This window comes from Genypterus blacodes, unplaced genomic scaffold (assembly GCF_046128005.1).
Source record: "Genypterus blacodes isolate CSIRO-AG114 ecotype Tasmania unplaced genomic scaffold, CSIRO-AGI_Gbla_v1 ptg000085l_1, whole genome shotgun sequence".
Classification (NCBI taxonomy): Eukaryota; Metazoa; Chordata; class Actinopteri; order Ophidiiformes; family Ophidiidae; genus Genypterus; species Genypterus blacodes.
In genome coordinates this window covers 934,894-952,445 of record NW_027466890.1, presented here as the reverse complement: position 1 = coordinate 952,445, position 17,552 = coordinate 934,894, and the positions used below count along the sequence as shown (strand labels likewise).

General features: G+C 47.1%; 1 protein-coding gene across 2 annotated transcripts; it reads left to right on the top strand.

Annotated features, from left to right (window-relative positions):
* Window positions 1-627: 627 nt before the first annotated feature.
* olfm1b (olfactomedin 1b) lies at window positions 628-16,890 on the top strand. Of its 2 annotated transcripts, none has more exons than XM_076158618.1 (6): window positions 628-1,103; window positions 7,773-7,922; window positions 8,488-8,643; window positions 10,236-10,455; window positions 13,556-13,662; window positions 14,946-16,890. In XM_076158618.1, exons 1-6 carry the CDS (start codon window positions 1,038-1,040, stop codon window positions 15,618-15,620), a joined length of 1,374 nt encoding a protein of 457 aa, XP_076014733.1. In that variant the 5' UTR covers window positions 628-1,037; the 3' UTR covers window positions 15,621-16,890. The 2 variants fall into 2 exon arrangements, with proteins under 2 accessions (XP_076014733.1, XP_076014732.1); XM_076158617.1 differs by lacking the exon at window positions 628-1,103 and adding an exon at window positions 5,965-6,547.
* Window positions 16,891-17,552: the final 662 nt, after the last annotated feature.

Sequence of the window (17,552 nt, the reverse complement as noted above, 5' to 3'; positions counted from 1 at the left end):
TACACCTGTTCTGGCGAGCGATGCTCACCTTTATGATTTTGTTTTTTAAGCAGGGGGTCTCAATGTTGCTCATAAGGGACCCATAATGCTACATCTTTGTTTCTTCATTTTTCCCTGCAGCACCCACATCTAATGTGCTCAGCCAATCAATTATTCAGGAAAGAAAGCAAAATAGGGAAATTATTCATTTTGAGTTCCTCTAGCCTACACATTTTGCAAGGGTACACACACAAATGGACACATCCAACAAGACGTGAACATGCTCATGTGGTGCTGGAAAAAAAAACAATTTAACAACGTGCAATATTTAGTTCCTTTATCCTGATATGATAATATCTTTAATATCAACTCGCATATGGACCTTTTCTAATTCCAATAAAGTTTGACAAAATTGCAATCATTTCCTGAATTAGTATCTATAATAGCAAGAACCAAGTCGAGGATGAAGAAGCAGGATACAATATGTTGAATTCGCAATCGTTCTTTCTCGGAAATGTGACATAAGATGCTCTCGGTGTGACATTTTAAATCTCCCTCTCCGCGCGATGTAACTTCCGTTTTCAGCACCATGTACAGCGCCGTCACTCATTTTCTCACCGAGAAGCTTATACGGCGGCTTGAGGCGGGGAGGTAAACTTTTGGCAATACCAGAGTGAAGGTTTATCGCCTTGTGCACGCCGGCGTTTATGTCTTTAACCCAATGTTCCCGTAGACTGACTGAACGAATGCGCGAAGACCGAAGGGGGAAGACGCGCCGAGAGACGAGACACATGAGCTGAATACGCGCAGAGACGAGAGAGGTGCCGCGAAGCAGATCGGCCGCTATCTCGCACACTGAGGGGATACAAATTGAAAAGGGGAGAAAAGAAAAGGGGGGGACGAAAAAAGAAAACACAAGCGAGCGACTCGCCCTGCACAAGAGACCCGGGGAGGCGAGGACTTGGACCTGCTGTGCCCAGGGGTGGGGGGACGCGAAAGGGACTCGGATCTGCATGTGAGACCGCTGCCGGTCCGCACACACACACCGGAGGCAAGAGATGCAGCCCTCGAGCAAGCTCCTGACTCTGATTCTCCTCATCTTCATGGGCACAGAACTCACCCAAGTAGGTTTTTTTTAAATCGCCATTTTTACACATTGTTTGCCTAATAAAGACACAATTGGCTGCTGATCTGATGTGAAGATTACCCGCTGCCTCGCTATAGAGCCCGGAAGAATTAGCCCTTTACCCCTTGTTTAACAGATTAACGGGTGGGATTACACGATTTGAATGCATTGTGTGCTTGACGGGCGGAGGAGAGATCTGTCCAGAGAGCCCCTGATCAGTGCTGCTGACAAGCGGGCCAGAATATGTAAAAACAGTGCATGGATCTATCAATTTCTTAATTAGGAAATGGTCTTATTGATTAAGTTCATGGCTGATCTACAGGCAACGTTGCCCATCAGGTTTCCCCTGAATAGCAAAACGCCATTCAGGCTGAATTATAGGCTGCTGCTCTGGGTGTTTTTACTCAGGGCTCCACTATCTAATGCATACAGCATCTCATAGTAGGTGTTGTGAGCATGCTCAGTGACCATCATGTCACTCTGCTCTCATTTACGAGGAGAAACGGGCATTTAGTCCAACAGTACAGTACAAAACAATGACTCCTTGGTTAAAAAATGCATCTCTTGTGATGTATTGAATCTGGATATGACCCCCTGCTATGTGTGAAGGCAGCAGTAAATAGGATTGTGTATCTGATACTGTGTTAAATGACAGCGTGCCCTATGATTTATTGCCAAACAATAACATTGCCATGGTGGACAGAGTGGATTTATGACAGGCCCTGTCAGTGCTGGATTAAATAATTGCACCGTTTAATTGCTTTCGCTTGAAGAGCAAGTTGTATTTCACCGACTCCACTGTTGTGTGAAGTGTGATTGGTTTATAGGAAAGTAAAAACAAATCAGACAAACATGCCACTTCACCAGCACCGTGTTTATATCCTGTATGTCCCCAATTAATCAAGTGTATGAACGCTTAAGACGCGTTTTACTCCCAAACTCACACATTTAGCGAGTTTTGGGAATAACTGCCCCCGTCGAACAATACTGACGTGACCTCAACAGAGTCACATTAATTAGTTTGTACAAATTCAAGGGAATGTTATGGTGCTATGAGCTTTTATCTACAACACCAGCCTCGTGTGAAATCTCAGTTCCACATTTACTAACGGAGCAATTCTGTCTCCCCACCGTGGTGCAGCAAGTTCACAGCTGTAATTTAGGACAGTTCAACTTAAAAAAACAAAACAACAGCTCCCTCTTCCAAAGCGGGGCCGGCAGAATAGCATGCTGCAGCAAAATGTAGCCGATAATTTTTACTAGACGTGCAGGGCAGCAGCAGGGGTGCACAGAAATGCTGACACGTTTGAGCTACGGGCTATTTTGGTTGCACTGGATTGATGGAGGTCATCAGAGGAGAGGAAGAGCAAACATGTATCACTCTTGGGTTTTCATGGCAGTCAGTGTTTTGGGTGTTTGGATCAGGTCAGGGCCCGCGTCATACAGTGGCATTCTGTATCTGATGGGCAGTGAATGAGTGAGTGTGTGTTGTCTTGCTGAAGGTAAGTCGATATCTGTGCTCAGCCTCCCTGTTTGCTTCCTTCTCGAACAATAACACAGGACACTAAGACGGGCTCACACTATACATATAAACACTATACTAACTCTAACCCCCCCCCACACACACACACACACTTGCTATGGAGGCCTATTTTTCACAGGGAAATCCAGGCTTCTATCCAATCACATCTCAGTTTGAATTGTAGATGAAGATAAAGCTTTCCATTTGCAGAATGTTCATTAAAACACGCTGTCGGACTTGACCTTTGATGTCGAGCAATGACACCGTCTTAATGATCACATTAACCGGCTTGGAAGTCGCCCGCCAGCTGTGGGCGAGGAATAATAGGATACTCCTCCTTTAAAAACAAAAACAAAACACAAACGTCCCCCCCCCTCGCATTCATTCACCTCCGTCCTCCATTGAAGGCGATGGCCTGGGTGATTACACAGGGAAGAACACCAAGCGAGCAGAGCGGCATCTTTTCATCACCTAGTGTCCACCCCGCCCCCCTCCCCCATGGCACACATCCTCCAGCATCTGACCGACATGCCCACTAAACAGATGGCAGCAAACCAAACTGCCTACATACCATAGCTCAGCCGACACACCATCAACATCACACACACACACATACACACCCCTCATTCATACCAACATGCATGCACATATTACCACGTGCAAGCGATGCCATTCATCCTGCAGAATGCACCTCCACAAACTTGAAACTATGGCTCCTGACTGTTACGGTTTTAAATATATTTTTCAAAAAAATCAGTTCAGTTTAATGGCGAGAAACCGAGATGGGGTTGAGCTGAATTGCATTATGCGTGGTGTGATTGGCAGCTGGGGTTGAAGCTATTTATTATTCAGTATGGTTAGTTGAGCGGCAGAGCAAGGGCGAGGGGGAGCAGAGGAAGAGTAGGTGGATATCCATACAGGGCTGTTTGTAGTAGAAATGGGGTTTCTTTACCTTAGCTACACTTATTCCATCAGATTTCTGGCATTGACTGTATGTTGATTTGTTTCCATGGGTAAAAATCCTTTATAAATATTTCTCTTCAATTTAATTCAGTCTCGTTCAACCACCAAACCACGAACATACTCCCTTTATAAAACTTTAATGTCATTTCTGTTGAGACTGTGCCACATTGTGGATTTTTAACATCATTGTTGAGGCTGTGCACTCAGCATTTGTATTGTTACGCAGTTACACTTTGAACCACTCACTGTGTGCACCTTGCATTGTTTACAGTCTGCTGTAAGGTGTTGTACACATCTGGGGGAGGCAGTAGCTCAGTCGCTTCCGCTTGGGAACTGGAGGGTCGCCGGTTCGAGTCCCTGCTGCGGTGCCCCTGAGCAAGGCACTGAACCCCCAACTGCTCCCCCCTCTGTAATGGGTGGTAATGTAATGTAGGTCGCTTTGGATAAAAGCGTCTGCTAAATGACGGTAATTTAATGTAATGTACTACCAATCCAATACAATAGCACCACAAACCTTTTACGGTGCAAACCTGTCCATCACAGCTTTAATAAACATCCAAACGTGAATGTTATAGGATTGCTTGATTGCGTAAGGCTGCATTAATGAAAACTTGACAGATGTTGCTTTTATTATGTCGACCAAGACGTGACCTTAACGACTATGAATCAGGACTCCTTTAATCTTCCTCTAATAACTGTAGAGGGGCAGGTTCAAACCGAAGATTGTGACTTTAATTAACAAATCCCTCCCTAAATCACTCTTAAAGGACAGTCTGTCTGTCTGCCTTATACCTGATTGACTTATTGATTCATCTATTGATTAAGTGAGTCGTTGATATTTGAATGAGCCTCCCTCCTGAGCTGGAATTCCATCAGGGACACTTTATAAGGAGACTGGGATAATGGGCTCCCACTGCCATCAGTTGCGGAACTTTTCCGCAAAAGTGACAGACATCCAACCATCAAAGAGGAGTTATTGCAGCCATTAAAAGTGTGTGTTTGGAGGTAGCATTGCATGAACTGCAAGGAGACTGAACTGATGGAGATGCACAGTGGTGAGGTGGCCCCTGCGGATGCTTTACGGTAATCTGTACTGCTATCCATAGTCTGGAGAGTTTGCACCAAAGGTCACAAAGAAACAGCAGAGATGAGGGATGCAAGAAAAGGCAGGAATTGTGGCGGTAAAGAGGGCTTATTCCCCTTTCTTCATTCACTTTACCAGAAAAATGCATTACGGAGAAGACGAAAATAGCTGAGGGCATGAAACCTCTCTTGCTCTTCTGAAACCTCATGTATCATGCAGTGATGGCATTTTAGCCCATATAGGCCACAGCATCAGACTAGACACTTATCCCTGTTCAGATCATCTCCCCATTCTGTTAAAACATTTATCCCACCATATTCAGAATACAGAAAATTCTCCAATTAACAGCTATTCACAATATCTGGAGTTATAAAGACTATAATAATGAACATGAGCATGATGTTCATACACCGAAAAGTCAGTTTCTATTCAAACTGAGAGCTGTTTACCAGATTTGTCTTAATATTTTGACATATTCCACTAAATGCTCTTGCTTTGCGTTGAAGGCCTTTTGATTCCTGCAAGACCAAAATCGGCTACACGATGGCGCTAGACTCACACGCGACAACCACATCTGAGCACAGGGCTGCATTACATTACATTACATTACATTACGGTCATTTAGCAGACGCTTTTATCCAAAGCGACTTACAATAAGATTACGAAAGATAGAACTCAAACAAAAAGAAAAACACATTCCGATACATACAATTTGACATTTCGTGAAAAGTGATTTTGAAGATATATATATATATATATATATAAAAAAACAATAAGTTGAATGAAATGGCTGCTTTTTCATTCATCGGTATGTTTGCCATGCGTGAGCCCAGCAGGAGCGTCGTTGCTGCGGGGGGATGGCGAGAGAAATATCACGGTCCACTGTGGATAAATCCCTTCATTCCCAGTTTATTGTGACTCGCCAGTGTGTGTGTGAGTGTGTGTGTGTGTGTGTGTGTGTGTGTGTGTGTGTGTGTGTGTGTGTGTGTGTGTGTAGGGGCGGGCGCAATCCCCGTTATGACCACGGTCGCATCCCGAAGCAAAACCTGGCTGACATCGCGTCTAGAGATAGAGGATATAGTTCGCCCCCCCCCCCCCCCCCCCCCCCCTCTCTCTCTCTCTCTCTCTCTCTCTCTCTCTCTCTCTCTCTCTCTCTCTCTCTCCCCCCCCCCCCCCCCCCCCCCCCCCCGCCCTCTCCCATCCGTTTGGAAGCAGCCTGTGTGTAGTCAGTGGCACTTAATCACAGAGCGCACCGAGGCAGGAGGCGGACCGACGGGCGTGAACCAAATAGTAACGGGGCACTGGGAAGAGTCAGCAGTGATCGGAACACCGAGGAGCTACCCCAGAGGAGGACGTTGTTTTGTTCTCTCTACCGGCTGATGTTGGGTCATTTTCACCCCCCGCTTTCGGATCGAGTCTCGCCGCGTCTCCGTCCCCGACCTTTCCGTCTCGGTCGATCCCTCACTTTGCGCCCCGAATCGTTCGCAGCCAGTCCTTCGTTGGAGATGACCAAGAAAAGACCGACCGAGCCGGACTCCCGGGTGGACCAGCAACAACAACAACATCAACAACATCAACACCAACAAGCAGCTGCGGGCAACATGCGTCGTCGCCTCCCTTGTTTCTCTCCGGAGTGTGTAGAATGAAGACGGCCTGAGTTTTGTAAGAAAAATAAAATCAAGAAGAAGAAGGAAGAGGAAGAAGTCCAAGTGCAGAGCGAAAGATGTCGGTGCCGTTGCTGAAGATCGGCGTCGTGCTCAGCACCATGGCGATGATCACCAACTGGATGTCGCAGACCCTCCCCTCACTAGTGGGGCTCAATACTACCAAGCTCACGGCGGCGCAGGGAGGGTACCCAGACCGGAGCACGGGAGTAAGTGCGCAAGTTTCGCCTCCTTTTTTTTGTAGGAGGGGGGGGGGGGGGGGGGGGTTCTGAATGTGTGTGTGTGTGTGTGTGGAAATGGCGCATATTGCGGAGAGGCGACAACGCGCTGTGTGATATATATTTTTTCCCTCGGATGTGCCTCGCCAGACACTTGCAAAAGAGTGACTTGAAGAGACATCGCTGATCTCTGCCTTCTCTGCCCCAGCTGCTCCTTGCTTCTGTCCAATATGAACCACACACCGAGATGTTAAAAATAACTGCTGGTTGCTCTTGTTCTGTCATTGATATTAATAGTAGATTGATCGATTGGGGAGACCTGGGGATGGAGATGCTGGAGTGCAAAAGCAATCAGGGCTCTGAACTCTCCGGTCGTAATTAGTGTTAAAGAGAGACACTCTCATAGGCAAAGAGTGTATTCTTTGTTTCTCAACCAGGCTCCTAGCACATTGTGGGCTGCTAATCGTTTCCTGCACCTGAATAACACTGTCAGCACTCCTCTAAGTGGTGATTAGCACTTAAATTAAGAACTATAAATGTATATGGCTATGGATAGAACACAACTGCAGACAGGGAAGACATATTTAATAATTCTAATAAAGCAGTGTAGGACATATTTAAATGTCCTCTAATGCAGTCGGATCGATCTAACTGAGACTTGTATCTTTGCTTATCAGGGTTTATTAGGACGTGAAGTCATTTGACGCACTGGTTTGTGATTTAGTGCGGAATAGACGAGACAGGTGTGCTTGATGGTGAGAAACGGTGCCCGCAGATTGACAGCCGTTCTGATTGCTGCTTTCGGATTGGCTCGAGTCGCAGTTCCCCTCTAATTGGCTCAATCAGCAGGTGATTTGTAGTGATTTGTGCAGTTACCCCCCCCCCCTCTCATATGAGAGACCCGCTCACCGTCTCCTCCACAGGCACTCCCTCTCCTTCTGTCCCCTCACTGGAAAGATGAGCCCCACGTCATCCACGTCACACTTTACACATCCATAGAGGACACTGGTTGGCTGCGTTTCTCCCTTTTTGGGGGTTTAAATGTGAAATGGGCGGAGCCTGGTGGGGTTGTGGCGCACAGCTGGTGATGAATGCAATACTGCAGCTTCTATTACAGGAATGATCTCCTTCCTCGTCTTCCCCCCGTCTTTTGTTGTCGCTCGCTCAACATCACCATTTAACTCCCCCCCCCCCCCCCTCACACCTCTGTCCTCAGGTGTTACCAGCAAATCCAGAAGAGTCATGGCAGGTGTACAGTTCAGCCCAGGATAGCGAGGGAAGGTGTGTCTGCACGGTGGTGGCGCCCCAGCAGTCCATGTGCTCACGAGACGCCCGCACCAAACAACTGAGGCAGCTCCTAGAGAAGGTAACCTCCAAGTGACTCGCTCGGCAATGCGCAACCCGAGACACAAAGACACACAATCTCACACACACACTTTTGGCCATACGGTCACTCCCTGACATGTTAGACAAGAATAGAAATCATACTCTAATGAGCTCTCCAGAAACTCAACAGCATCACGGGAGGCAAATCTGCGCTCTCACTCTGTGCAAGATTCACTCCTTACTGTGAAACTTACTCCAAATATATGCAATGACGTAACCGAACTCTGCTGCTGTGCCTGGAAGCTGAGCCTGTTCCTATTTAAAGACGAGGAACATCTAAGCAAACTCACAATAAAACTCGTTCAGTGTTATTTTTGGAGAGAATAATCCCTAAACAATCTAGAATAGCTATGTGATTCCTCTGCCAACCAAACACAGGCATCAATGGAACGCTACTGAATAAACAGAAAGCAGTGTGACAGCCAAAGCACAGCCAGATAAAATATGAAATAATCTGTTGCGTCTCCTTTTATCCAACATGTATCCACTGATCGTGTTATAAGAAGCACGCATTCATCCAATCTCTCATGCCAATGTGTCCACAGGTCCAAAACATGACCCAGTCCATCCAGGTGCTGGACCAACGGACCCAGAGGGACCTGCAGTATGTGGAGAAGATGGAGGTCCAGCTCCGTGGCCTGGAGACCAAGTTCAGGCAGGTGGAGGAGAACCACAAGCAGAACATTGCCAAGCAATACAAGGTACAGAGCCAGATGTGAGCCATCCCCCCCTTCCAGGCCGATGCCATCGACCCAACCACCATTCAGTCACGACATACACCTTTTGCCTCTTTCGTGGCTATTTCCTCCAACGCCATATTGCATACCTCATTACTCATAATACTGTCATCAAACCAGAAATGTATTATGCATCCATCCATTTCAAGCCAAGCCCTAGCTCTATTACCAGTTTGTGAGGGGCGGTGCAGAGTTATTGGATTTTCCCATTAGTCACGATTGCAAAAAAAAAGATTCAGGGATAAAAAAAAGCCTTTAATGGAATCATGGGTATCATATGAAATGAAGTGATACACCAACAAGGTAACTGATACAACCAGTTAAACGCACCGTAAACATTTCCTCGCCTCACTTCCATCATAGTGTCTGATCGGATTAACCACAAATTATTTCTGGAAGATTCATAGCTTCCGGGAATAAACGGTTTGACTTTTAATCAAACAAATGCATCACTTGAACACACCCCTCGCAGAATTGGCACAGACAAAGACATCAAATCTCAGCGCCATCGATCAAAAAAAGCAGCTCCGGCGAGGCGGCGGCGTTGTACCTGCACCGCCATCTGTGCACGCAGGACACACTCATCCCACCTGTGTCATTATCCAGCGCATGTGTGTGTGATGATGATGTCTTAACACGTGTTGGAAGTGCGTTTGTTTTTCTGTGTGTCTGTTAGATAGGTCAGTAAGACTATAGCCCCTATATCAACAGTGTGTCATTTTCTTGCTTGCAGGGCTAACTAGACATGTAAAGAGAGCCACAGGGAAGAAGAGGCAGGTCAATCGCCGGTTCCCCTGAACTGGGCCACAGTACTGAGAGCATTTGGGCGTCAAACAGTTTATTTACCTTTAGCACCATTAAGACTAAGAGACCCTACCCCTCTCCCAAACCAACCCACCACTGATCTCCTCCTGCATGTTAAGGCTGTCAAAGTTTTCCATCTAAAAGCTTTTTTCGAACGTAAATACACTTATTATTCTTATTCTTATTCTTACTATTATTAATTGCTGTTCTTTTTATTTTGCTTTGGCTTTTGTTTATGCATATTTGGTTACTCAACAAATCTAGACGTAAAATTCTAGACGTAAAAATTCGAGACACTTTGTTGTGTGTGACATGTAAAAGCATGTAACCCTTAATACGATGTTGCATTTTAAACGATGATGACCAATAAAGAGCTTTCCCAATTGTTGTCGGTGTACCGAGGGCTTGCTTTTAATGGCTGCTCACTACCGGGGACGGAGCCGCCCGCTCTGCTCGTCCAGCAGGTGGAGAGCATTTGTCGGGTTTGTTTGCTCAGACACTCACCTGCACAGACGAATCACAGTGTTCACACACACACGCACAAACACACAGAACACTCAGATACACTCACATGTACACAGACACACGCTTACTCACAGGGGTCATCGTATCAGTGAAGTGTCAGGATAGATTAGTGTAGTCAGGTTCAGACAGGTGTTTTGTTTTTTTTTCAAAACTTTTTTCGTTTTTAGGACAGCGGGGCTCCTTTTGTCGCACATGACACTGAACCGAGCTTATTCTAACCCTTTCAGGCCATAAAAGCGAAAATGGAGGAGCTTAGACCGTTGATACCAGTGTTGGAGGAGTACAAGGCCGATGCCAGATTGGTATTGCAGTTTAAGGAGGAGGTCCAGAATCTGACGTCAGTTCTAAACGAACTACAGGAGGAGATGGGAGCCTATGACTACGAGGAGCTCCACAACAGAGTGTCAAATCTTGAGGAGAGACTCCGAGCATGCATGCAAAAATTAGGTAGGCACAGAAAGTTGTTGGCACACACTTGTTTCATCACCTCTCATTCACAACACACACACACACACACACACACACACACACACACACACACACACACATACACACACACACACACACATGTTGCTGCACAAGAGACGCTCAAACACATTCCCACCATACTCCTAAACATTACGGGAAGGCTTTGTGTGTTTGCTGCAAATGTCACAATTTTACAACACAATTGGTGTTAATCATGCAAGTGTATGGATAGTTCCACTGACACACTCAGACAAGTACACATGTCTGATGGTTAGGGATACAGATCAATTTGCACATGTATTTCATAAAAAAAATGTAATGGGGCCCATTGGTTCTCAAACTGTGCTGTGTACCAGGGGCGGTACTTGATGCGCCCCCTGGTGGCACAACTACAAATCACTAAAGCACATTATTCACATTTAAAGCTGGTTTTCCTGAGCATCAGTAACTGTTCGTGCTCATGCTGTAAGCTTTGCACACCGACACACACACACACACACACACACACACACACACACACACACACACACACACACACACACACTTTTGGATTGCGCCCCACCCACCTCCATACAGACACAAAAACAGACAGCAAATGAACTTCACCTGATCAGACAGAGGGGGAGAGAGCGACTGACATCATGCCAGATTCCATGTTGCGTCCTCGTTGTTTTTAGCCCTGTGTTCCCGCTCTGCTCACACCTCTGTCACAGCCCACAGTGCTAATAGATGCACTCCCACACGAGCAGCAAACACACGATGTAGGAGCAGAGGCGCCTCGATTCTTAAAAATTGTGCAACCACATTCGTTACCGATGCCTCCCTGTCCTACGCGGAGAGCGAGAGTACACAAAGCACACGCCGAATCTTCACACACTTCCTCTGTCATTCTTTATCCTTGATATTTTTCTGTCTATCGATCGCGGTCTTTCATCGTCTTTCCTGTAGCAGGAGTTATTTCTCCGCTCACAGTCCAGCGCACACGCTTCACCTCTCTCATCTGCGGTCGGGCCTCCGAAACTGTGAGAGCAGAGAGCTGAGGGAGTTAACTCCACTGTGTGTGTGTGTGTGTGTGTGTGCATGTGTGTGTGTGAGAGAGAGAGCGCAGATGAGATAAATGCGAGGTCACCCAGCAAGCAACCGACTCAGGCGGGCACAGAGGGGCGGCTCATCCTTTCATCTTCACACGCTCACCCAGTTATAGACAAAAAGCCACTTGTGCATACTGAGCGCAAACACGCTCCTGTCACCGAGATTAAACCTGTGAAGGTCACGAGGTAAATTTGCATCAAGAACAATGCAGAAAACAAAAGCGGAATATACCTCAGAGTTCTGCAGAGGGGAAACTTTTAGTGCTGAATAATAGATAGGCCAGGAGTGACAGGGAGAATCGATAGAGGGTGGTAAAAGGGAATGAGAGAGTGGTAGAGCGAAGGAGGGTAAGAAATGGGAAAGAGAGTAACTGGGGGCCCCTATAGACCTGTCCTTCGTGCTGTTTTGTGCTGGTAGAGAGTAACATGCCAGTGGCTGTAGGGACACAATAGCCATCGATCAAGGGGACGTGCCAGATTGCCGGGCAGTGATCAAATGAATAAATCAGCCCGTGTCACGGCCCCGGCGTCGTGCAGGCACACAGAGCGGCAACGTCCCACATTCTCCCCCAAAAAAACCACACACTCCTCCTCTGCTGCCATTGTTCTCGCCTTTCATTCCGGCACAGTTTGCCGCTCGTCGCCCAATCAATCTCTTGCCCTGAGAGAAAAGGGATGGAGCGTCACCTCCACCTCCAGTTTCTCTCTCGGGTTTTGCCTTCACCCCGCACTGCACCTCAGCCAGGGCCAATCCAGGCCAAACAGGGATTAGAGCCCGACACATCTCCAGAATGTAGATCATCAGTAGCGCTGCAGACGGCACCTTGGGATGGCAGTTGTCATCCAAAGATAGAGACATGATTAGAGGAAATAAATAAATAAATCAATGGCCAGGGGGATTACGGCAGCCTGTAATCCCACTGAGGGTTACATAATGGAAACTACCCCCACCAGTGATCATCCAGTTTACTTGTGTCTCAGCTGCCGATGAGGTACAGTGCCCACACACATTCACAGGAACAGCATACAGTATGTTGCACACAGGGACTCACACACACTGACACACACACCCATATGAATCCAGTATGTAAAGCCACGTGTTGTGCGAAAGGCTGGATGAGGGGAAGAAGAGATGCAAATTGAAATCCTTCTCTGTCGAATCGCGACGAACGCGCAAAATCGATGAGCGAATTGCCGGATCGGTGTTATATCGAGAGGCGGGGAAGATTGAGAGGGCGCCGGGGGTTAATGGAGCCAACACCTCGCGGAGAGAGAGAGATCAGATGTGAAAATGAGCAATCGTTAAAGCTGCACTCCGCAAATTATCACATCAAACCTGCTCATTACTATCACGGGATGAAATTATCTCCCCTAAGCCGACTAATTGACCTTTGCCTCTCCAAAACCCAGTCAAAAAAAACGCTGCAGCGCAAAGTGTTATTTGGTAGAAAAATGTAAAAGGAATGCGGGAAAGACTTATTCTTATTATTCCGACCAGCTTGCAGTCACAAGGGACACTGAGCCGAGTGTAAGTTTTGTCAAATTCACATTAACACCTCAATCAACACTAATTAACACTAGAGCAGCTCAGAAGCAGCACATAGGAGTAGAATACACAGAGACTCTGCTATAGCACCTCTCTCTCTCTCTCTCTCGCTCTCGCTCTCTCTCTCTCTCTCTCTCTTGCTCTCTCTCTGTGTGTCTATGTTAATGACACACACACACACACACACACACACACACACACACACCCAGGGACAGCAAAACAGGCATAAGCATGCATGGAACTGAATAATGGGACACTCTAAGAGAAACATCCGGGACATCAACTCCCTCATCATTCACACCACTTTGGACTAAAAGTAAATTGAAATTGAAATGAATACCCCCCTCCCCCATCCGTCCGTCCGTCCATCACAATGATCACTCACAACACCTGCGCGCAGTCGTTTGCTCCAGCTGTTCCCGTTGTACCTCTGTCCTTGCAGCATGCGGCAAGCTGACGGGCATCAGTGAACCCATCACCATCAAGACGTCCGGGTCCCGGTTCGGCTCCTGGATGACCGATCCTCTGGCACCTGAAGGAGATACAAGGGTACGCACACACACATGCATGAACGCATACACACACTAGGAGCACTACATGGAAATGTTTCTAGACACGTTCATCGTATTTAACGTATTTTTGCCAGATTTTGTGTGTGAGATAATGACTGAAATCAGAATCACGTCCTGATAGTTTGCTGTAGCGCCTCCTACTGATGGGTAGGGGGGGTAAACAAGCCCTCAAATCCTTTCTTTTCCTTCGATTCCTTACAGACTATCACTTTACTTTTTTCGTACGTAATTCACACACACACAGCTATATTTGACGTGAAAGTGAATGAAATCACACCCATGTCCTCATTACATTACGGCAGCCTGGAAAAAGCCTCCTTAAAGGCAGACTCTGCCTCCGTGTGACATGTAATAACCGTGTCAGAAGTTACTGACTGCATCTGGTGCTGCTTTGTTTGTCGGCTGAAGAAACGGCCGTGCTTTCATTACGGAAACACATTACAAAGGAGAAACAGAGAGAAATCTGTATGGGCAGGGGCCCAGTGGACACAGACGGGAATGTGCCGGAGCTAAATAATGGTTATTGGCTGTAAAACGTCAACGTGCTGTTTGTGCAGCCGGTTTTTCTAACAGTCGTTAACAACAGACTCTCAATGTCATTTGCAGAGAGAAAAACACATCTGTAGAAGCAGTGTGTACCTGCGTAGAGTTTCAGCTTGATGTGGACACACACTGTCTATAGGTAAAACAGGATTATTCAGCATACAACTGATTTTTAACAGAACGAATGAAAGTGTTTGCTGAGAGTGTATCACAGGCCAGACAGGAGGAGTGAGTCCAGCAGACAGCCAGCCACAGTTTCCCTTCATCTGCTGGGCTCTCCAGCTTCTCCTGCAGACCTGCTTCTTTGATGGGAGTCATTTGTAAGTCAGTGGCAGCACAGTGAGGCGAGTGGGGGGGTGGGGTGAGCCTCAGGTAGCTCCGTCCCAGCAAGACAGAGGAAGTGCTTGAGCCTCCAGCAGCTCTGGAATGAGATCTCCCTGCACCCGTCCGCTGCAGGGGCCGCAGGAAGCAGCTGAGGCAAGCTCTTCTTTAAATCTGGAATGATGGGCGTTATATCTGCAGGGGAGAGGCTCAGCCCCCCCCCCCATCTCGGGGCGCAAACCCTAAGGGGGATGCTTGTCTGGGCTGTGATTTGATTAGCCTGTGCAGTTACGCGTGAGATACACTCGTCGCGGTGCACTGACAAAACACGACTTGTTGCACTGATTTGATTTATGGCATCTTAATACTGCTCTGTCATTCCTGTTATGTTGCTAGGTCTGGTACATGGATGGGTACCATAACAACCGCTTTGTGCGGGAGTATAAGTCCATGCACGACTTCATGACGACAGACAACTTCACGTCCCACCGGCTGCCCCACCCGTGGTCGGGAACAGGCCAGGTGGTGTACAACGGCTCCATTTACTTCAACAAGTTCCAGAGCCACGTCATCATCAAGTTCGACTTCCGCACCTCCTCCATCAGCAAGTCCCGGCAGCTGGACTACGCTGGCTTCAACAACGCGTACCACTACGCCTGGGGCGGCCATTCCGACATCGACCTGATGGTGGACGAGGGAGGCCTGTGGGCCGTCTACTCCACCAACCAGAACGCCGGCAACATTGTCATCAGCAAGCTGAACCCCAACACGCTGCAGATCGTCAAGAGCTGGACCACCAACCACCCCAAGAGGAGCGCCGGTGAGTCTTTCATGATATGCGGGACACTCTACGTCACCAACGGCTACTCGGGCGGGACCAAGGTGTACTACGCGTACTCCACCAACTCCTCCACCTATGAGTACATTGATATTGCCTTCCAGAATAAGTACTCGCACATCTCCATGCTGGACTACAACCCGAGGGACCGCGCACTCTACGCCTGGAACAATGGCCACCAGGTCCTCTACAACGTCACACTGTTCCACGTCATCCGCTCTGAGGAACTGTAACCAGAGACAACAGATTAAAAACGTCCATATCGTCTGTGTAGAGATCTCACTATATATGAAATATATCTGCAAAAGAAGAAGACTTCATTGCAAGACCATTCTATTTATTACATCACGTAACTGCGGAGAGACAGTGAACACAACACGGATTGAATGTGCATATACGACAGAGAAAAAATAACCTAAAACAGAAGGGTTTCATTGCAAATGCTAGATTTTTTTTATTGCGCTTTTTCAGTTAATATATTTCAAAATCACACAATTCTGAATAAACAGGACTGTTTTGTAAATAAAGCTCTCGACACGCCTTCCATCCAGAGTGGACTATTTTGATAGCGACCATCGTTTTTGTTAGAGGTGTTTTTATTTTGGAATGAAACTCTTGAATTGTTTGCCACATAGAAAAAGATTGTAAAAGTAGAACTTATTCTATATATATCGGATTTAGAAAGAAGAAGAACACATGCCAAAAAAAATACAAAACATCACGCCTTTTATTATTAATGGAATACCGACATAGAGGCTCCTCCCCGGATATACTGTAATCGTCCCGCCTGAACTTTGTTTCGGTCACGACGGTGGAGAGGGGGAGGACGGCATGGGGGGGGGTCTCGTAAAGACAAGGACTGGAGCTAACAAACTGTCGGGACAAAGTCGGACCCCGCCCAACCCTCCACTCTCCCCTGTCCCTCCCTCCAGTAGGGGGACAAGGATAGAGCCGCAGGGGGAGCCTCCTTGGGCCTACGGGTGTAGACATGTTTTCATTTTTATCAGTGCAGTACGGTAGCCAACACCACCCCCTAACCCCGACCCCCCACACCACCACGTCTGTCCCAGTGCAGCGAACAATAAGGATATCCGTTAATAATGAAAGAGGACCTGAAGGCGCTGACTGTTTTGACGCCGATGTCGTCGTTCTGAGATGACTCCACCCCTCCCCTCCATCCAACTCCCACAACACAACTCAACCCACCCTTGCCCCACTCCCTTGTTGTGTTTCGTGACTCTGTGTGAAAAAGGCTGTCGTTGCATGAGTGTTTTCTATCACTCTGGTCTGCTCTTCTGAATGTCTTTCTGCTCTATGATACCAGAACAATGAATAAAAAAAAGAAGAAGAAGAAGAAAGGGGGGGAGAGTAGAGGAAGGGGCGGAGGGGAGAGAACACTCGTGGGATTCGAGGATTTGCAGAGACATTTGTATGATCTCCCCTTCGATCTGTTCGCTCGTGGTTTTGTTTATTTTCCATTTTTATTTCGCGGCTTACATTTATATTGTATCTGCTGTAACTGTTTCTGCACCGTTTCTTTTTTTTTCTTTTTGCCTATTGTGTTTTTTTTTTATCTCTCCCTTCTATTTGTTTGTTTTGGACTGTGTGGGAGGAATGTATCGAACTCACATCTCTCTGAAGAACAAGAAGAAGAAGGAGTAGAAAAAAACAAGAAAAAAAAGCAAGAATAACAGAATGTATCAAATGATGTAATCCCCCTCCCCCTCCTCCAGAACGCGCTCTGTTCCTGTTGTTCCACTTCCACCACCGTCTCACCTGTAGTAGGAGAGGGTTATTGTAGAGGATGATCCCGTTTGATGTCATGTGCCCCCCCCCACCTCCCCCTTCCTGCTAGTGAAGGTTAATGCTGTTTCAATGTGTCCCCCTACGCAGAGGACAATGGCTTTTCACTTTTTTTTTGCGCTTTTACTGGACATGTGTTGTACCTGAGATGAGATAGTTAATGATTCAGTGTCAATAAAACAGAGAAATCTGACGCCCGGTTGGTCGGTTTTCGTGCGGCTAGAAATGCTGTGATTTCCAAGCCGGTCAGGGTTTTGACCTCAAAGGTCGTCCTTGTCAGGATTACGCCAAAAATGTCACGGCTCTCTTTGATAAGAATTGCTAGGAGAGATTACAGCCAGCACGTCACGTCATCAGAACGA

Bases quoted from the DNA above. Each gene is read 5' to 3' on its own strand.
- olfm1b (XM_076158617.1), top strand. From the start codon at position 6,398: ATGTCGGTGCCGTTGCTGAAGATCGGCGTCGTGCTCAGCACCATGGCG. The intron at 6,548-7,772 runs GTAAGTGCGCAA...CTCTGTCCTCAG, and splicing joins ACCCAGACCGGAGCACGGGA to GTGTTACCAGCAAATCCAGA. The intron at 10,456-13,555 runs GTAGGCACAGAA...CTGTCCTTGCAG, and splicing joins AGCATGCATGCAAAAATTAG to CATGCGGCAAGCTGACGGGC.